Source organism: Salvelinus fontinalis, chromosome 6 (assembly GCF_029448725.1).
Source record: "Salvelinus fontinalis isolate EN_2023a chromosome 6, ASM2944872v1, whole genome shotgun sequence".
Taxonomy (NCBI): Eukaryota; Metazoa; Chordata; class Actinopteri; order Salmoniformes; family Salmonidae; genus Salvelinus; species Salvelinus fontinalis.
In genome coordinates, this window is record NC_074670.1 from 29430025 (window position 1) to 29443825 (window position 13801).

The following is a 13801-nucleotide window of genomic DNA, read 5'->3' on the forward strand; positions in this document are numbered from 1 at the left end:
GACTAAAATTATTTATCATTAGGTCTATGGTATATAGTTTTAGTTAACGTTTTTACACCTATGCTTATTATGCATTGTTCACATTGCCGGCATACATTTCTTTAAGTTTTTAAAAAGTATTTGACTATTGTTACATTCTAAATGGCACACTATTCCCTATATACTGCACTACTTTTTTATCAGAGCCCAATGGGATATATAGGTAATAGGGTGCACTATATAGGGAATAGGGTGCTATTTGGGACGGAAACTATCTTACCTTTCCTCCTAAAAGGGCTCCAACGAGGTGAACGAGACCTTGCTGAAGAGGATAAACAATGGCAGGAAGATCCACCTGGTGCCGTGCCAGCTGTCTGGTCAGTTTGTGCTGCGCTTCGCCGTCTGCGCCCGCACCACCGAGTCACGTCACATCCGCGAGGCCTGGCGACTCATCACACAGCTGGCCGAAGAGGTCATGCAGGAGCTGCCCCACTGACCATCCACATTGACTAGACAGGCTGGGTTGGACCAGGGGCTGTAATGTATCAAGCAGTATTTCAGAGTAAGAGTGCAGATCTAGGATCAGGTCCTCCCCTGTCCATTCATTAAAATATAAAAGGCAAAATTGATCCTAGAAAAGGATCTTTGATCAGCACTCCTACTCTGAGACGCTTGATGAATAAGGGCCCTAACCCCACCTGACCATGGCCGGTATTCAAAACGTGTCTCAGAGTAGGAATGTCCATGTTATCTTATTCCTTGTGAAGTAAAAGGCTAAACTGATCCTAGTTCAGCACTCCTACTCTGAGATGCTATATGAATACAGGCCTGGATCTCACTCAATGGAGGCTGCTGAGGGGAGGACGGCTCATAATAATGGCTGAAACGGAGTGACTGGAATGCCATTAAACCATGTGTTTGATACCATTCCACCGATTCCGCTCCAGTCATTACCACGAGCCCATCCTCCCTAATTGAGGTGTCACCAACCTCCTGTGATCTCACTGTGTTTACATCATCAGCATACTGTAACTGCAACCCTTTCTCTTTGCTGTCTCATCCCATGTGTGTATTTATATGTGTGGTTGTATGTGAATCAGTGAATTTGTGTGGGTAAGTGTGAATAAATTAAAGGTGTGTATGTGGGTGAAGCAAATCATATCCAGATGTTAAGGTTTTGCCTGATAAGTTACTGTAGTGTAGGGTTTACTGACAATACTCAAGCATGTGTTCTATGTAAAACCAGACTGACTGAGTTCTGCTCTGACTCCACACCAGTGTGCTAAATGAGAGAGGCCAGGCTAGAGACGGGCACCACCCCCCTCAGGGCTCTGTGTATGCCCCACCTGCTCCTACAACCCCTCTCCACCCTCACCCACCCTGCCCTGTCCCTTCTCAACCAACTGTTCATCCAAATCACTTTAGAGAAAGGCCAGCATGCTAAAAATACAGGCAAGGACTTAGTATGTGGGGCTTTATCCTGCCTGAGGTTTATCCAGGCTCTGATCACTCAGCTGTGTTTACCTGCTCTAGTGGAGTGATTAGTATTCAATTCAGTAGAACATTATTTATCCCCTTAGGGACATATTGATTAAAACATTGTATGGTTTGGCACCATTATACAGTAAGTAGAGATATAAACAGTTAGTATCCCACAAGGTTTGAGCTGTTCACTGTTTTCATGAAGCCCAAAAAATAAGTCAAAAAATGAACAACATGTTGAGATTATGCCAAAGAGAGAAACAGGTATCTTATACCAGAAAAACAGGTATCTTATACCAGAAAAACAGGTATCTTATACCAGAAAAACAGGTATCTTATACCAGAAAAACAGGTATCTTATACCAGAGACACAGGTATCTTATACCAGAGACACAGGTATCTTATACCAGAGACACAGGTATCTTATACCAGAAAAACAGGTATCTTATACCAGAGACACAGGTATCTTATACCAGAAAAACAGGTATCTTATACCAGAAAAACAGGTATCTTATGCCAGAGACACAGGTATCTTATACCAGAGACACAGGTATCTTATACCAGAAAAACAGGTATCTTATACCAGAGACACAGGTATCTTATACCAGAAAAACAGGTATCTTATACCAGAGACACAGGTATCTTATACCAGAAAAACAGGTATCTTATGCCAGAGACACAGGTATCTTATACAAGAGAAACGGGTAGCTTATATCAGAGACACGGGTATCTTATACCAGAAAAACAGTTATCTTATACCAGAAAAACAGTTATCTTATACCAGAAAAACAGGTATCTTATACAAGAGAAACGGGTAGCTTATATCAGAGTTGTGGCCTTTCCCATGTCAATTTACAATGTAAACTAAAACTCTAATTCCAAAATGTTCTCATAGAGAAGCATTGAGCAAAAATGTTTGATTCCATAATCGACTGAATTGAAAAGGAATTGACCCCAACTCTGTTTCATAAGCAGCTTTGTCCTGAACATCATAATAATAACCCATGAGATACACGATGAGACAAATAACAGCTCTTATGGGAGCATCAGTTAAAACACTTACAGTAGGCTTTTGCCCTGCATGAATAAAATATACAGACAACAGTTAATGTCTCAGTTGATTTGAAGAGACACAAAAACAATATGTACCTAGCTTGACTTAATGCTCAGCAGTAGCAGTGAGCCAAGGAGGAATTGACTTGAGAGGGTCTCTCCTTATGAAGGTAATATGAATGTGTTTCAAATGTGTACTTTACTGTATGCACATCATATGATGTTTCTGTTGGGCTGTTGGATAAACAAACAAGTTGAATTAGATTAGACCTTTAAACTGTGAATCCCAGCATGTCATGGAGTCACTTAAAATAAATTAACCATGTAATCTTAAGAGATAAAATATCCCTGTCCGTGGTTTGATTCACAAGTCAAGCGTGCCTTTTGAATGAGGGATGGAGGGGTGTGTGTGTGTGTAGAATATGTGTAGTGGTCTCTATTTGTCTCTTTTGTGTCTGTGTTTACTTGGTATAACCAGCAGTGGGCTGACTGCGTCAGTCTCACACTGGGGGGAAATTGTATTGTTAACTTGATCATCGTTTACCTGGCGATAAGGTGGTAGTGCAATCCTATGTTTTTTGAAGGAGGAAAACCTTTAGCATAGCTGTATTATTTTATATGCTTTGAGTGGCTTTGTGGCTTCCTGCTACTTATCTGTCTCGTGGCATCATTGTACGGTCAAAATAAATGTGTTTGCGATGTGTATTTTAGTATGTCATACTTTCACATTGGATTGGAAAGGTCCATTGGTACCCACAACTGATTATGTATGATTAGCCTATTTAAAACTAAATCAACACTATAAAAATCACACTATTTCAAATACAATATTTAGGATTTTTGGTGCAACGCCCTTGCAAACCACTAGATGGCAGCATTGTCCTAGTCCAACGAGGGTTGGAGCAGTAAAACCACAAATAGAACAATGAGACCGGTATTTCACCGTATGTATAAATGTGAAGCATCTGCTTGGCGTTTCCACTCACTATGGAATATAATAGTGAGAGGAAGCCCACTGGCCGGCCGTGGGAGAAGATGGAACGAGATGGATTTTGGGCGACATTCTGCACATTTTCTCAATGAATAATAATTTGATTTCAATACAGTTTTATGTTCCCAAATCTAGAATATGTTATGAACAGAGTGGACTAAGTTGTTTAGAAGAAATGCAAAGGTTGAATTGAGTTATTGCACAAGCGCAATTCACAGAGGAGGCGATCCCTAACAGAAATATGCAGATACATGCGAGAACGCGCCAATAGGATCTCACTAGCTCGTGCTCGGCTCTGCCTACCTCCTTACTTGCTCGGCCCACTATGACTAATTTGTTCCCATTGAAAACGACAGGAGGTGGTCTATCTTGGTTATAACAAATCTTTGGTAAAACCTTCAGCTAAAAAGCCTAACATACCAATTCTGCATCCATATTGGCACCATATTCCCTATATAGTATTGCACTAAATAGGGAATGGGTGTAATTTGGGATGTACACCCAGGTTCCAAACAGGCCCACCAGGGGAGCCCAACAACCAGATCTGGTCTGTATTGAAAAGCAGCTTGGGGATCTGTCACAAACAAGTGCCAGTACCTTACTCAATGTGCAGGGGTACTGGAGTTGTTGAGGTGGGTTTATACATAAAAAGTGACTGGTAGTAGGAGTATAGAAATACTTATGGTAGTATACTACTGATAATATATACAGTGCCTTCAGAGAGTATTCAGACCCCTTCAAGTTACAGCCTTATTCTGAAATTGATTAAATAAACAATTTTCCCCAGCAATCGACACACAATACCCCATAATGACAAAGCAAAAACAGGTTTTTAGAATAGCTTATTTACATTCATTAAGTATTCAGACCCTTTGCTATGAGACTCGAACTTGAGCTCAGTTGCATCCTGTTTCCATTGATCATCCTTGAGATGTTTCTACAACTTGATTGGAGTCCACTTGTGGTACATTTAATTGATTGGACATGACTTGGAAAGACACACACCTTTCTGCATAAGGTTACACAGTTGACACTGCATGTCAGAGCAAAGACCAAGCCATGAGGTCGAAGGAATTGTCCGTATAGCTCCGAGACAGGATTGTGTTGAGGCACAGATCTGGGGAAGGGTACCAAAACATTTCTGCAGCATTGAAGGTCCCCAAGAACACTGTGGCCTCCATCATTCTTAAATGGAAGAAGTTTGAAACCACCAAGGCTCTTCCTAGAGCTGGCTGCCTGGCCAAACTGATCATTCAGGGGAGAAGGACCTTGGTCAGGGAGGTGACCATGAACCCGATGGTTGCTCTGACAGAGCTCTAGAGATCCTCTGTGGAGATGGGAGAACCTTCCAGAAGGACAACCATCTCTGCAGCACTCCACCAATCAGACCTTTATGGTAGAGTGGCCAGATGGAAGCTACTCCTCAGTAAAAGGCACATGACAGTGCGCTTGGAGTTTGCCAAAAGGCACCTAAAGACTCTCAGACCATAAGAAACAAGATTCTCTGGTCTGACGAAACCAAGATTGAACTCTTTGGCTTGAATGCCAAGCATCACGTCTGGAGGAAACCTGGCACCATACCTATGGAGAAGAATGGTGGTGGCAGCATCATGCTGTGGAGGTGTTTTTTAGTGGCAGTGACTGGGAGACTAGTCAGGATCGAAGCAAAGATGAACGGAGCAAAGTACAGAGAAATCCTTGATGAAAACCAGTTCCAGAGCACTCAGGACCTCAGACTGAGGCAAAGGTTCACCTTCAACAGGACAACGACCCTAAGCACACAGCCAAGACAACACAGGAGTGGCTTCGGGACAAGTCTCTGAATGTCCTTGAGTGTCCTAGCCAGAGCCCGGACTTGAACCCGATCTAACATCTCTGGAGAGACCTGAAAATAGCTGTGCAGCAATGCTCCCCATCCAACCTGACAGAGCTTGAGAGGATCTGCAGAGAAGAACGGGAGAAACTCCTCAAATGCAGGTGTGCCAAGCTTGTAGCATCATACCCAAGAAGACTCAATGCTGTAAATGCTGCCAAAGGGGCTTCAACAAAGTACTGAGTAAAGGGTCTGAATACTCATGTAAATGTGATATTTCAGTTTTTTATTTTTGAATAAATTTGAAAAAAATGTCAAAAGCTGTTTTTGCTTCGTCATTGTGGGGTATTGTGTGTAGATTGAGGGGGGAAATTATTGAATTGATTTTAGAATAAGGCTGTAACCTAACAAAATGTGGAAAAAGTAAAGGGGTCTGAATACTTTCTGAAGGCACTGTACATGTAAACAGGAGTAATGCTGACTAGTAGCAGGATAAATAGATACATGGTAATGGCAATCAATAATCAAAGAACGGCAGTGTAATGCTGGTAAAAAATCAAATCAATAATCATTTCAGAAACAGCGTAGGTGTAAGGAGGTGTAAGTGTGTGTCAGTTATCTGTGAGGGTATATGTGTGTGTGTGTGTGCGTGTGAGTAGGAGTGACAGTGAAGGTGTGTGTTTGAGTGGGTAGAGACCTGTGGATGGGCATAGAGTCAGTGTGGATAGTCTTTGTGAGAGGGAGAGCAGTAATTGTTAGCCATTTAACAGTCTTATGGCCTGGGGATAGAAGCTGTTTAGGAGCCTGTTGGTCTGAGCCTTGATGCATCGTTACCGTCTGCCAGATGGGAGCATGGAGAACAGTCCATGTCTCGGTTGTCTGGAGTCTTTTGCAGAGGGTTTTCGGGCCTTTCTCAAACACCGCCTGGCATGTACTGTACGTCCTGGATGGCTGGGAGCTCGCCCACACTGATGCTCTGGGCCGTCCGCTCCACCCTCTGCCTTTCGGTCAAGGGCAGTGCAGTTGCCATACCAGACGGTGATACAACCAGTCAGGATGCTCTTTAATGTAGTCCATGATCAGCTCCTTGGTCTTAATGACATTGAGAGAGAGTTTACTGTCCTGGCACCACATTGCCAGGTTTATGACCTCCTCCCTTAGTGAAACAGAAAGCCCATGTTGTGCGCAGGAAGTTAAACTGCAAGTGATAGATGCAGATGTAAGTTACACACAGCCTTCCAGCATCCACACAGTTGTATTAAAAACTGTTCCCAATCCCAAATGTCCCTGTAATCCAGCGTGGCCATTTCCCTATTCGACATTGTTAATTGGTGGTAGACTAGATAGATAATGTGTTTCGACACTGTCACAGACCCGAATGGGAAATCATTGCAAGTCAAAAGAAGCAAATGTAATTTACAGTCATAGCTACATCCGAGAACTAGCGTATCCTGTTTGAGCTTGCGTGTAATGCTTGAGTTGAACTGTGCTTTGATTGCTGTAGTACCACGTTGAAATGAGATTAGCACAAAGTGCCCCAGTCATTTAATGCTAATGAAGGTTAGTATTTCACAACTTTACATGCAAAGCCTATTACCTATTGTACTATGTAACATCCTTTAAGGAGAAGCTGCTTCAGTAATATATTAGAAGTAAGGCTGAAATATATAATGCATTATGATGCTGTTATAACAAGAATAATGAACTTGTATAAATAATTATAATAACATGTAATAAAATATTAAACCTGTTAGCATCAAACAGGCTTCTACCCCAGGTTTTTAAATGCATCGTCTACACATGGGGGACATTAGCAACATACTCTCAGAGGACTGATTGTATATAACAGGAGAAAACGGTTCAAATGAGGGTAGATGTCCAGTTGATATCAGACCTAGGTTCAAATAGTATTTGAAATCTTTAAAATACTTATACTGTGTTCGACTGATCTTGCCTGGCGCAATGGAATCATTAAAATCAATGGAATAGTCCTGAATTTGCAAAAATCTCCTATCTGGCACTCCAGGCAGCCTCAAGCAAACTATCAAAGTATATGAAATATAACAAATATTATTTGAACCCATATCTGGTGGATATCATGGATGAAATCTGGGCCTACTCCAAACAAACTGTATTTTCTGAGTCATTCCACATTTCTGAGTAGTTGGGTACTTCATGGAATATACTGTGCCCTTTTCTTGTGATACATTGAACTGCTGGCTATCCAATGCTCCTCTAATAATACTGTCTTTGTATTGGGAGACACAAATCATGTACACACAGCAGAGATGTATCTAACAGTCGCATTTGCCTTACATCATTAGATACTTTTCAGGAGTTAGTAGGCTACAATGTTAAGATAATGTTGGTAAGGTAACCTAATTTAGATAGATTTGAATTCTGTCCCATAGCCTGGTATTGTATCGTGTTCCACTGTTTCAATATCTCATAACGTCATTATGAGAAAATAGCATTTTCAGAAAGACTAATTTGATACCTTAAATGTTGTTCTAGACTGAATTAACTTGTTAGAGGCCATTTTAATGGCAGTAGTCTCATAATTCATTGATAGTTGATTCCTAGCGCTGCTGGCCCCAGAGAGACCATGTATGATCTGCCTCTTCTCTAATGATCCTCTTTGATTAGCTTATCCTTCTGTTTTATTTTGTGGCTCCTGACAGTCACCCAACCGAGGATCCAAAGAGCTTTCTGTTCTAATTGATCAGGCCACAAGCAAGACCACATACTATTCACGCTAGTGTCTTCTCCGAATGGGGAGTTTAGTGCACTCTGAGAACATTGGGTTCAATGTCATTAATTTTTGGGTCTATTCCTCTGTGGATTTCAGATGTTGTAATGCAGTGTTAATGTAGTGAGGGTGATGCTGATGAACTGAGATAGAAGAATTTGAATAAGAAGGTCAACGGAAAGCTCTGTTATGAAAACAATGCATGGAGCATTTTGTAGTTGGAATGCGATCAAAACAGTTACGTTCCAAAAGGTAAATCACAGATGTTCTCAATAGATATTGTTGCAATGTACGTCGCATTTCAGTGCGCACTTGCATTGCATGCATTGTTTACTGCAGGCATTTTCTGTAGGTAGAGCTTGTATTAAAATTGTAAGACAACCGCGTAACTCCTCTTGAGGTAAGACAACGCTTCAGTTTGGGTTAACATTTTGAATAATTATGACAAAATAACTGCAAAAATGTCTTTACTGTCACAGTAAAAGATGAGCACACACTCCTCACACTCCATCAATTTGCGTTGCTAACTGAATTAAAGTTCACAATCTAAAAGACTGATGTTCGCAGGAGCTATTGTTTGTGTGCAGAGCTATGAAGACAGAAAGCTTCAGTCAGTATAGGAGATAGTGGAGCCTTGCTAGCTTTCCTGCATCTTCCTCCTAAATGTAATTGTAAGGGGCTGCCTTTCCGCTTTCCTCAGACAGACGGGTGTCAGATCACACTCCCAGTAGCTAAAAATACCCCAGTAAGTCTCTCAGCATGATGAATCACAAATCAAATTCAGTTTGATCATCGCCCCTTGCTTTGTATTGTACTCAGCCTTGGACCACACACGAGTCTAGTGGATTTCAATGCAGGCAGCAGTAGTCTAGTTAGCTGTCTTTGTGTGGTACTTTCGACACTGCATACTGTTACTGTAGGCTATCAAAGGAAGCCTGTCCAGACTGCCCTTCTGAGTGCTGTTTGAGGTTTATTTGTCCATTTATCTGGACAGCAGACAACAGCAGCATATGCAGCCTCACTAATGACAGGTCTTTTCTCATGTGGTCTGTGCATTTCCCAGAACATAAGTCCCACATCATAACGCAGCAAAGCTTCTCGGTTTTCCACAGTGCTTAAAAATACACTGTTAGGTGCATGTTCAACTGTTTCCGTGTGTGTGTGTGTGTGTGTGTGTGTGTGTGTGTGTGTGTGTGTGTGTGTGTGTGTGTGTGTGTGTGTGTGTGTGTGTGTGTGTGTGTGTGTGTGTGTGTGTGTGTGTGTGTGTGTGTGTGTGTGTGTGTGTGTGTGTGTGTGTGTGTGTGTTTGTGTTTGTGTGTGAGTGAGAGAGAGAGAAGCATGCCAAACATATTTGAGTGTCAGATTAGTTAACTGTCGCTTCTGACAGCCCCATGCTGAGGCATGTTCATGTTGCCCATAAAATTATCTTTCACCTTGGTTAGAATGGTTACTGTAAAGAGACCGTCCGGCTGGAGTGGTGTTAAGGTGCCAAAATACTGGACAAAAGTAATGTAAACCGTTACAACTCTTTTCAATTGAGAATAAAGTAGAAAAAATTAAGAAACTTGAAATACCTTGTCCATCAAACAACCAAGGAAGAAACTCAACCCTTGCACAGGCATGTTAGCATTAGCATGACTGGGAGGCAGCCCAGCTGCTCTCATTACAAATCCTGTGGTTTTTGTGTGGTAATTTGTTGGTGCCACATTTTGTGGTAATGTTTGTGGTAATGGTAAACTGTGTGGAAGCTGTATGCCACTGGTATTGTTTGACTAGGACGATATGGTCCTAATGTACATTTTGGCTAACTACTTGTCCATTGCTAACTGAAACAATAAAAATGAGTTTAAACCAATGAAACCTGTTGACATAATGTCATTAAAATCAGATGGAAAAAAACATGGCTGTAAAGTATTAATTACAGCAACAACAAAGTATTTAACTCTTTACATTACTATATTCAAATGTGTTTTTCCCTGCCAAGCAGTTTTATTTCAGTTGACAGTTTGTTTCTGGCATTTGGCTTAGTCTTCACCTCCACCCTTGGATGCAGACGCATTACTTTCTCTGAAAAATATAAGGAAAGACAGTATATAGATCAGGGTTCATACACATTTTGACAGATGGAATGTCATGTCTTCTCTATTACTTTTTAACCACATTTCCATGACTAATAATTGGTAGATCTCTCTCTATATATATATATATATGAAAAAGTAAGCGTAAATGTGGTATTAAAGGGACATTTCAAAAGTGTTCAACTTCTTATTCATCCTATCCAGCACCACCTCAACCTTAACATTTGTGAAAATGGCGAGTTTCAATGTTTTGTAGCAAAAAAGCTAGAGAAAGATAAGTGTTTCCAATGACATCATCAACTAATTAGTACACAATTAGTAGGCAATGCCTACTCACAATTGGTCAAAATCACACAATGCACACCGATGATGATTTTGGAAGACATCTTCCTCTATCATTTTAACTACAAAACATAGAAATGCACCATTTTGACATGTGTTTATGTTCTGGTGGTGGTGGATATGGTGAATATGAAGTTGAACAATTTTGAAATGTCCCTTTAATACTACATTTACGCTTACTTTTTCATATATACATAGAGATCCACCAATTATTGGTCATGGAAATGTGGTTAAAAAGTAATGGAGAAGACATGACATTTTTTTTGAATGTGGTGTGTTAACGGGAGGCTGTATCAAAATTTCAGGTGAACAAAAAAAAGTATATACCAGCATTGGCCAACCTTGCTCCACTGATCCCTGATATACTGGGTGAGCAGACTTCTATTCCAACCCAGCAATAGCACACTTGATTATCAACCCATTAGGTTCCATAAGTTGAATCAGGTGTGTTAGTGCTGGGCTGGAACAGAAGCTTGCCCACTCAGCAGACATCCTGGAGTAGGGTTGGCCTGCTCCAGTTGTAATAGGGTTATACATTGTGTCACTTTTAACTGTATATAGCATTTGGTAACATACAATCTTAGAATAAAAGTTGCTATCTAGAACCTAAAAGGGTTCCTCCTCTGTCCCCATAGGAGAACCCTTTGAATAACCCTTTTTGGTTCCAGGTAGAACCCTTTTGGGTTCCATGTAGAACCATTTCCACACAGGGTTATACATGGAACCCAAAAGGGTTCTACTACGGGGACAGCTGAAGAACCCTTTAGGAACCCCTTTTTTCTAAGAGTGTGGGTATACATATAACCCGGTAAACAAGAAAATAGCCTTAGTCACTTGGGACATTCATTGGGACCTCTTCATCTGAAGACAGGCTTTCATACTGTAGCTCTCCGTATCTGAGCACAGAAAACATCACAAAGAAACAGGCTTCATTATACAAAAATTAGACAGACACTGAATATTATATTGCTATTATCTCTCTGTCCTAATAGTTTCCCTTACTAAGGACTGGAACTGGAGAATCTTTTCATAATGTCCTCCCAGAAAATGACCTGCCGTATCCAATAGCCTACTCTCTCCCTTTTCTGACAGCTGGAGCTGCAGTCCTTTCACCCTCTTCCATGGCATCTACATGCATATGTGGCTTGTGGTTTTACCTTACAATTCTAAGAACGTCAAGTTAGCTAGCTAATAGGAAGTTAGCTAGCTGATGATATTTCATTCACTTAACTCCACAGTAAAGTTAGCTAGCTAGCAGCTCATACACAGTCTGTTTAGTTTATGTTCTCTATCAGGATATTACAGCCTTGGTTCTACTCTACACTCTTAACAGTAAAAGTGCCTGGAAGAAACTTTTGTAGTTAAAAGATTGCCACACCAGTGGAACCTTTCCAGGTCAAAAAGGTTCCATGAGGAAACCCTCTGAGAAGGGTCTTCAATGAACCTATGTGTAAAAGTACAAACCGCAACCTTTTTGTGATGGGAGAGGTTAAATTTTGAACCGTTTTAATAATATATTGTAGAGGCGGTAGCCTATCAGAAGATTGGAGGCATGGCTTTCAGGTAGTTACAGTGGGGCAAAAAAGTATTTAGTCAGCCACCAATTGTGCAAGTTCTCTCACTTAAAAAGATGAGAGAGGCCTGTCATTTTCATCATAGGTACACTTCAACTATGACAGACAAAATGAGAAAAAAAATCCAGAAAATCACATTGTAGCATTTTTTATGAATTTATTTGCAAATTATGGTGGAAAATAAGTGTTTGGTCACCTACAAACAAGCAAGATTTCTGGCTCTCACAGACCTGTAACTTCTTCTTTAAGAGGCTCCTCTGTCCTCCACTCGTTACCTGTATTAATGGCACCTGTTTGAACTTGTTATCAGTATAAAAGACACTTGTCCACAACCTCAAATAGTCACACTCCAAACTCCACTATGGCCAAGACCAAAGAGCTGTCAAAGGACACCAGAAACAAAATTGTAGACCTGCACCAGGCTGGGAAGACTGAATCTGCAATAGGTAAGCAGCTTGGTTTGAAGAAATCAACTGTGGGAGCAATTATTAGGAAATGGAAGACATACAAGACCACTGATAATCTCCCTCGATCTGGGGCTCCACGCAAGATCTCACTCCGTGGGGTCAAAATGATCACAAGAACGGTGAGCAAAAATCCCAGAACCACACGGGGGGACCTAGTGAATGACCTGCAGAGAGCTGGGACCAAAGTAACAAAGCCTACCATCAGTAACACACTACGCCGCCAGGGACTCAAATCCTACAGTGCCAGATGTGTCCCCCTGCTTAAGCCAGTACATGTCCAGGCCCGTCTGAAGTTTGCTAGAGAGCATTTGGATGATCCAGAAGAAGATTGGGAGAATGTTATATGGTCAGATGAAACCAAAATAGAACTTTTTGGTAAAAACTCAACTCGTCGTGTTTGGAGGACAAAGAATGCTGAGTTGCATCCAAAGAACACCATACCTACTGTGAAGCATGGGGGTGGAAACATCATGCTTTGGGGCTGTTTTTCTGCAAAGGGACCAGGACGACTGATCCGTGTAAAGGACAGAATGAATGGGGCCATGATTCGTGAGATTTTGAGTGAAAACCTCCTTCCATCAGCAAGGGCATTGAAGATGAAACGTGGCTGGGTCTTTCAGCATGACAATGATCCCAAACACACCGCCTGGGCAACGAAGGAGTGGCTTCGTAAGAAGCATTTCAAGGTCCTGGAGTGGCCTAGCCAGTCTCCAGATCTCAACCCCATAGAAAATATTTGGAGGGAGTTGAAAGTCCGTGTTGCCCAGCAACAGCCCCAAAACATCACTGCTCTAGAGGAGATCTGCATGGAGGAATGGGCCAAAATACCAGCAACAGTGTGTCAAAACCTTGTGAAGACTTACAGAAAACATTTGACCTCTGTCATTGCCAACAAAGGGTAATTAACAAAGTATTGAGATAAACTTTTGTTATTGACCAAATACTTATTTTCCACCATAATTTGCAAATAAATTCATAAAAAATCCTACAATGTGATTTTCTGGATTTTTTTCCCTCATTTTGTCTGTCATAGCTGAAGTGTACCTATGATGAAAATTACAGGCCTCTCTCATCTTTTTAAGTGTGAGAACTTGCACAATTGGTGGCTGACTAAATACTTTTTTGCCCCACTGTACTTTTGGCCACCCGTTAGAGTAAATGTCATTCCTGTTCATCATGTTAAGTTTGTACATGGCAAATTTCTATATCCTTGAATATGTATGCATAATACATATTCCAATATAATATTAATAAGGTTGCTGATTACATATTG

At 41.1% G+C, this 13801-nt stretch overlaps 1 protein-coding gene across 1 annotated transcript in view; it reads left to right on the top strand.

Moving 5' to 3' along the window:
• LOC129857586 (aromatic-L-amino-acid decarboxylase-like) overlaps positions 1 to 3217 on the top strand; it is a 35554-nt gene extending 32337 nt beyond the window's left edge. Inside the window, exon 14 of the mRNA XM_055926005.1 lies at positions 275 to 3217. Coding sequence (XP_055781980.1) covers positions 275 to 475 — 201 coding nt within the window. The 3' untranslated portion in view covers positions 476 to 3217. The remainder of the gene's footprint in view (positions 1 to 274) is intronic.
• Positions 3218 to 13801: the final 10584 nt, after the last annotated feature.